We start from the raw sequence: 8,366 nt of genomic DNA, 5'->3' as shown, positions 1-8,366 counted from the left end.
TTAGTAGGGAAGGACATGGGGTGTGGTTTTTGAGGATAAGGTACTGGTGTGTATTTAGTACAATCAAAATAAGAAAATATGTGCAGTAATGTAATAGTAAAACGATCTCACCGAATCCAAATGTTCCTTCACATATTCGTGAATGACTCGGTGACTTTCGTTCGATTCTCCGACCGATAATGTCCATATATTAAACAAGACGATGGATTGTTTGTTAGTGGGTATTTGCTGCAAAGACAACCTACTGCTGCAACCAAGGCAAGGACAACTTCTGCCGCCTTCACTTCTCCACTATGATTATTTTTCTTTATCTTTACCATTGAACGTCATTTTTATTTCAGCAATATTTTTTTCGGGAACACGACAAAATCCTCTCCCAAAATTACCTTATGTAGCCCACAAACTGTTGAATATTGGAGGTGGCATGGCAGTACAAACTCTGGATAAAAAAAAAATCATTCACGTGATTTTGTGAGCAAAACGACCGCTTCTCGGCGCGTTGTTATAAAAAAAATTCCTGTACGGACAATTTCTGTGCCTAGTGTCTATCCATTGATAAACGATTTCGTTTGCATCAAAACAAACATCACTGCTACCCCACACGTTTGCTTCTCCCGTTAAGCTATGTCATCATCTCACACTGGGTTTAACTGGTGTCACATAGCACGAATGTATGCAACGAATGAACTATGAAATGAAATGGTTGTCTTTATTTTTGGCAAACTATAGATGCTGTGCAGCGAAAGGAGCAGCTCTTTAGTGGGAAAGATGCATGGTATGCATGGTACATCGCTTTAGTTATGCGTTTTGAAATGATATAACGTCGAGCTATCTGTTTCTCTCTTTCTGGTGCAGCGTCAAACGAGGCTCATTTTAAATAGCTATAGGATGTATGATTACTAAATTTGCTGTTTTCTTAACCCAGCTGTATGGGTGAATAGAGAGTACCGAACAGTTGATGATAGTACGTAAATTACTCACTTAATCTATGGTACTGCATATTTTTAAGGGAATTATATACGACGGAGTCAAATGGTAGGCAAAATGGATGCCATTGTGTTTTTACAATATTATTTTTGATGATATTCACTGGATATTGCCTTTCATATACGTTTTATTTATGCATGCTTTGAAAAAAAATTAGCACATGTAATCTTGAGTAAATTAATATCCAGTAACTTTACCCTTAATCTCAAACACTGTTAGGCGGACTGATTGAAGTGAAGGGTACGAAGAGTTAGTGTGGTACATCCTTAGTATGCGATAGCGTAGAATCTCTCGAAAAATATCAAACAGAATTTAAATAGTGTTCTGCAGCATAAGTGTCACCTCTCTGTTATGAATATTCTCCCGATGGGATCGCTGCCCTTTTTTGAGTTGTTTTATTTGCACCGATGCTCTGATCCCATGTGACAAAGAGAGATAACATATTCTAGGTACACCGATCTTGGACACCCGTTTCGAACCTTCTAAGGATCGCCTTATGAGTGCCTAGGAGTGAAATCCCAGTATAAAAACTAGATATTGGTTATTTTCACAGCCATTCGCCGTAATACTTGGACGCCAACAAGGCACGTTTTTTAGTGAAGGGTTAGTATTTGTAGTCGACATTTCATAAATAAGTTACTTGTTCTGTGGTGCTAATGGATCGTGATTATTCAAAGTTCGAAAGATACTTATTTTGATTGGTTACATTGATTGGACTCGTGACTAATGGTGTTGATATACACAACCTGAATATCTTTGATTGAATTTAACAGTGTAGAAATATAATAAGTGTATATTTGTGGTTAAAAGTATTCTAACGTGGGAAAAGATTGTGTTAATGTATGTTTTGCGGGATGATTTATAAGATTGTTTTTTCGAGTATTTGAATGAAGAGAAACCCATAGTATGATCTGATAAGCTAAAATTATTTAAGAGCACAAATGCAACGTATTTCATCAATAAGAGTTTTATTGTTACGAAAACGGATAAACTTCTGTCGTTATAATAATTGCTTTCTATTGTTCGAATTTTTGGATTAACCAACATGGTTCATAAAAGATTGAATGCTTTCAATTTAAATAAATTAGTGAGATGACTTTATTTTTTGATATTGATATTGGCCTAAGCAGTACTTCTGAAGCCTCTCAATGTCAATTGAATTTACTAATTTTTATGCTCAGATTTATAATAGTTAAACCCCGCATTTTTGCTTGAAAACGTGCGCAATTTGTCTCTGTAGCTTCTTCTTTGATACAAAACAAGAATTGTTCTTGATCCGTAATAGACTCAAAAAATCCCTAAATTACTTTTACGTGAAAACATATATGACTCTCATCCACAACACTTTTCACATACATTGTATTGTTCAAAAAATCAGTACCTGGCTAATCAGATAGTTATCTAATTCACCAGGTTATATTAACGTATTTTTCACATGCTTGAACACGGAAATATACATACGTAACCTTTTCATGACATCAAACATATAAAGCATGATTGTGATAATTATTACAGTAATTTTCGTTTCGCAGCATATAAGAAACTTGTAGCTTTTCTCTGATAAGCCAGATAACTTCTACCGGATGAACCAGTTCTATAAATGTGCCTTCACGTAAGCTGGAAGATTAACGTCATTTAATAGTTGGGTTCTGTTCATGTAGCCTCTACATGATTGCCAGATGTAATTGAATGTTATATAGATACTAAAGCAATTTTATTTCTGTGAATAATCACGTAAAATTAAAGTGATTTATTTTTTGAGTGTGTATAACCGGTGAAAAGATAGTACTTTTAGCTTGAAGGGCCACGAATAAATTACGCATTGCTTTGAGAGAGGCGGGTATGACCAACTGTTGCATTTTGTGACCTACGGGGAAAGGGGAAGAAAGCTAGAATAACAACATAACATGTTTTTACTGATGTGTTCGGGGTGGAGGGATGAAGTAATTTTTAACAATTTGATACGAGGGGAGGGGAGTCACTTTTCGCGTTACATAATTAATGAATGATACCTGACTGTTTTTGCATTAATTATTCAATTATTTTGGCTTCAGCGTATCAACCTGTGCTTTCATAGCATTGCTAGCTAACTATTTATATCGTATTAAAATAGCAAACATAGAATCAATCCCTTGGAATATTTTAAGGCTCAATAAACTTTGGTTCAGAATATTTAACATTAGAGTGCTTGGGAGTGTGCACAAGAAAACATGTGTTTAGCTTTGCCTTTACTAAACTCTAAGAGAGTATTATTATACGATTTATTACACAGTCATGATTCAAATTATGCAAAATAGTGCCAGAAAAAAATCCATCTAGCTGAATGGTGTTTCCGAAAAAGTAGCGGTGTTATTGTTGTTGCGCAGTTGCATTGCGTGCCCTAGCACAATGTGGTAATGTGACAAAATATTATAATACAAAAGACTTTTTTGATCAAACGGCTTTATTGCTCAACATTCAAAATTTATTGACTTCTTACACACCTCAATAAAGTCTGACAATCAACAACCAACTTTTTATGTTGTGTCTGTTGATAACTGGTCACTGTACTAACTGACCGCAAAAACCAATTTTTAAATTTTTGTTTAATATTTTTTTCCAGTAATCAAACATATATCTAAACGTATCGCGTTGTTCTCTTGTCCAAAAAAATCACGGAAACTACCGACCGTTAGGTGACTCTTGATAAAGTGGTCGCTATTATTAGTCTTCATAATAGAGCAATCAAATAGAAATTTTTCTAAATTAGGTGCAATGAGATCCTGTCAAATCCTAGTAAAAATCACAATTACTACAATCAATTTCTCAGTTGTTTTTTTTGTGTACAACGAACATATATGATTTCTGCACAAAAGCTTTAAATCAATTCTAACAAAACCATACTTCTTTCCGATGAACTCAAAACTTCTCCAATAGGCCGTGTAGCTCTTGACATATCGTCATTTGAATACGAAAGTTTGTAAAATTCGAGTAAATTGAATGGAACAGTAATCGTCTTCATCACCTACTTGAACAAAATATTAACAATTGATTTTTCATCCGTTTATTGTAAAAATTTGAAAATATTTTTTCAAGCTAAGAGCAAAGTAAAATAAATATTTGCAATGGAAAAACAAAACATTGATTTTAGTGATGTTGTCACACACGGTGCTACTGTTCGTTGTTTTATAAAGTAAAATTTATCTCGGTATCTTTCAAGTTCTTAGAACGATATAAAGTTGTGGATGCATCATTTTTATTTGAGATTTTGATTTATCGCGATATGGCACACTCTTCATTAAACACCAATTTAGTCAACCTACCAATGAGATGAGACATTTCTTATGAATATCAGATTCATTAGATTGCGGAGCTTATGCGAAGTACGCTTCTAACTAAAAATTAGGTTAACATGGTTTCGATTCCTGCACGAATAAAACATCGAAAAAGAGAAATAAATTAAAAATAATTTATAAAATGACGAAAATTCAAAAAAAATAAACGGCAAATAAAATTAGCAATGTAACGAAAATGAAAAAAATAAGCAAGTTCATAAAATGAGAAGAATAGTTAATATAAATCATACAAATGAAGCAAATTATCATGAACACTACGATTTCATAGTTGGTTATGGTCATCATTAAGTTTCAAATGTATAACACATTTTTATTATATATGTCAACTATACACAAGAATACAAATCAATATTCCAGTTCTAAAATTTTGTAAAAAAGGCCAAATCAAAAATTTAATTGATCAGAATCAATGATAAACGATTTGAGATTTGGTTTGGCCGTCCACAGTGATTGTAAATTACAAACCTTTTTTTCTTCAAACTGTGACTCCATGACTGGTTATGGTTCGAACTTGACATAAAAAATCTATAATTAGCTTAATCAGCATTAGTTCAATGATGGTAACCGTTTTCTACATGCAGTGGTGGGTATTTGAAGGGGGTGAATAGCCCACAATTGAACATCCCTTGCTTATTTTTGAATGACTGGTAATATAGTGCTGGTATAAAGATGATGGGGTTGGAGGGAAGGATAAGGTGTTGATTTGAATGAAGTGAAATGAGAACTAAGGGGAGTTTAAAGAGGGGGAGGGGGGGGGGCGGTGATCAGTGAGAGTGTCTGTTAAAATCCAGAAACCGTACCTCAGTCGATATACCATGATATATGTGATATGTGATATATGATAATTGATATGCTATATAATCTGGACGTGCATTTTAAACTCATTTGGCATCAGAAATTCGAATACAAATTCGATTTTTAGATTTTCTGTAATTCCTGGTCAAAGCAATTTTGGTTTGTTATGATCTACACTGGCATATCAAAGTAATTTCGATCAGCCTGAGTTCTGAGAAAAATGAGTAACATTTTTGGCACATGGAGATCGGGATCGGAAAAATTCTGTATGGATGTGTATGTTTGTATGTATGTATGTATACATCCATACAGATTTTTCCCGATCTCGACGAACTGAGTCGAATGGTATACGACGCTTGGCCATTCGGGCCAGGATTACCTTTCTATATGAGAAGAGCAAAAATGACCATTTTGAAATCAAAAAAATCTGCCCCGTGTTGCCAATTAAGTAATCATGACACATTGCCAAATACATCAAGTAAAATTTTTGAGTTAGAAGTATTTTAAGATAAATAAGTTTGTCGAGCAGAATCGATTAGAACACGAGACATGGCCCTCCGGGTTTCGGAAAAAACCAAAGTTTGAGCGAATCCTATAAATTTCTTTTGAATGAATCTGCTGGAAAGCGTAATGAAAATCCACAAAATTCTTTTACCAATACTATGCGATAAAGAATTAAATCCGTTCGACGTTGGAGGAAGCAATTTTGAATATATCATGACAATTCATAAACGATCAAAAAATATTTGTTAGTTACGTTTCAAATTTCGAATGAAAGGCGTTTCGAATTTCGAATTAAAATTGGTAATTTTTTATGACTAAAGCAAATACAGGTCAAGGAACCAAATTTTTTTTTTGAAGGTTCTCATGGTGTAACCCCTTAATTAAGACTAAGCGTTGCTGAATACGTTACTTTCCGCACATATTGTAACTGAATTTCGTCTTCTTTCTGCAGTCCAGTGAAGCCAAACCCAACCATCCAAGATGTGTGACGATGATGCTGGAGCACTGGTTGTTGATAACGGATCCGGAATGTGCAAGGCCGGATTCGCTGGTGATGACGCCCCCCGTGCCGTCTTCCCTTCCATTGTTGGTCGTCCCCGTCACCAGGGTGTGATGGTTGGTATGGGCAACAAGGACTCGTATGTCGGTGATGAGGCTCAGTCCAAGCGTGGTATTCTAACATTGAAGTACCCGATCGAGCATGGCATAATCACCAACTGGGACGATATGGAAAAAATCTGGCATCACACATTCTACAATGAGCTGCGTGTCGCCCCAGAGGAGCACCCAGTCCTGCTGACTGAGGCTCCACTGAACCCGAAGGCCAACCGTGAGAAGATGACTCAGATCATGTTTGAAACCTTCAACTCGCCCGCCATGTATGTCGCTATTCAGGCAGTATTGTCCCTGTATGCATCTGGTCGTACCACCGGTATCGTCCTGGATTCTGGTGATGGTGTTTCTCACACTGTCCCAATCTACGAAGGTTACGCTCTTCCACATGCCATTCTTCGCCTGGATTTGGCCGGTCGTGATCTGACCGATTATCTCATGAAGATTCTGACTGAGCGCGGCTACTCCTTCACTACCACTGCTGAGCGTGAAATTGTTCGTGACATCAAAGAAAAGCTTGCTTATGTCGCTCTGGATTTTGAGCAGGAAATGGCTACTGCTGCTGCATCTACCTCTCTAGAAAAATCCTATGAACTTCCTGACGGACAGGTCATTACCATTGGTAACGAGCGTTTCCGTTGTCCGGAAGCTCTGTTCCAGCCTTCTTTCCTGGGTATGGAATCCAGCGGCATTCACGAGACTGTGTACAACTCAATCATGAAGTGCGATGTTGACATCCGTAAGGACCTGTACGCCAACACTGTTATGTCCGGTGGTACCACCATGTATCCTGGTGAATATTTCCATCTTTGCCTGTTTACCTGTTATATTAATAATACTTATATTGATCGTTCACAGGTATTGCTGATCGCATGCAAAAGGAAATCACCGCCCTGGCCCCATCGACCATTAAGATCAAGATTATTGCCCCACCAGAGCGAAAATACTCCGTTTGGATCGGTGGATCCATCTTGGCCTCCCTGTCCACCTTCCAGTCGATGTGGATCTCTAAGCAGGAATACGATGAGTCTGGCCCATCCATTGTCCATCGCAAGTGCTTCTAAGTTTGCTGTAAAACACTCAACGACGATGGCAACAACATTACTACCAGCAAGCATCGGGATATTTATTTAATGTGTAATATCCTCAATGTTCTCCCAAATGTGATTCAATTTCTGTTTATATCTGTAATGTGGATCATTATCTTTATGTTTTGAGGTTCTTCTAGCGAATAAAGAACGAAAAAGTATCGCTTTAATACAAATAATCAATTAATGGATGAGAGTTTCTTAAGATCATAACGTACAGCGAGAAAGATCGTAAAACAGTATCACAACTACACATTGAACGGGGCACAGAGGAGTAACTGGGGTCGAATCCTGGACAAAATTATTTATTGCTGCTATTGCTGTAGTATACCGTAATATGAACCGTAATATGAACTTAATATAAACAATAACTAGTTTTTGGAATAATTTGGCATCTATCCACCTACGAGTGCAGACGTCAATTTTCTATATCCTTTCGAATACTAGTAATTTAGTAATCTTTGCGAATACAAAAAAGGGAGAATGGAAGGGACGCGTTTGCATATATTCGTAGAGATACATTTTTCTAAACATAGTAATTGACCGTACAGTGATTGTAAACTAAGCAGGAATTGCAACTTTTTGCTGAAACTAAATAATTTTGCCTTGGAATAAATTTGGGAAAGTTGTTGTGCTTTGCAAGACCCTTCTTTCCGTTTAAACAAAAGGTGGGGTTTTAAACTGAATTTGTTAATGGTTTGAGATAGAGCTTGAATGTCTTCAATGAAGTTGTAGAACAACAAATTTTAGAAAAAAATGCCGAAGACCCACAAACTCTCTCTCTAATACTTTTTTATTTTGATTATAGAGGTTTTAACCTTGGGGTCATCCACCTTTTCTCGGGGTAGAGAAGTATCTTTGGAAAAATCTCTAACCCTGTGTGCGGGATTGTGAATCGAACCCAGGTGAGCTGCGTACTAGGCAATCGATTTACCTACTATGCTGCGCCCATTGCCAGTGCCCTATATTTTATACTCTCCATTGCACGGCAAAATTTACAGAATTATTTAATTTTACAGAATCAAAAAGTGACCGAGTTCTAGAA

The 8,366-nt window shown here is 36.5% G+C and overlaps 1 protein-coding gene across 1 annotated transcript; it reads left to right on the top strand.

Moving 5' to 3' along the window:
* Positions 1 to 1,433: 1,433 nt before the first annotated feature.
* Positions 1,434 to 7,504, top strand: LOC131693112 (actin-1-like). Its single transcript, XM_058980672.1, has 3 exons — positions 1,434 to 1,590; positions 6,073 to 7,026; positions 7,092 to 7,504. The coding sequence occupies exons 2-3, from the start codon at positions 6,102 to 6,104 to the stop codon at positions 7,295 to 7,297; spliced, it is 1,131 nt and encodes a 376-aa protein (XP_058836655.1). The 5' UTR covers positions 1,434 to 1,590; positions 6,073 to 6,101; the 3' UTR covers positions 7,298 to 7,504.
* The last annotated feature ends 862 nt before the right edge of the window (positions 7,505 to 8,366 follow it).

This window comes from Topomyia yanbarensis, chromosome 3 (assembly GCF_030247195.1).
Source record: "Topomyia yanbarensis strain Yona2022 chromosome 3, ASM3024719v1, whole genome shotgun sequence".
Lineage (NCBI taxonomy): Eukaryota > Metazoa > Arthropoda > Insecta > Diptera > Culicidae > Topomyia > Topomyia yanbarensis.
The sequence above is the reverse complement of the archived record's forward strand: the minus strand, read 5'-3'. Positions and strand labels throughout refer to the sequence as shown.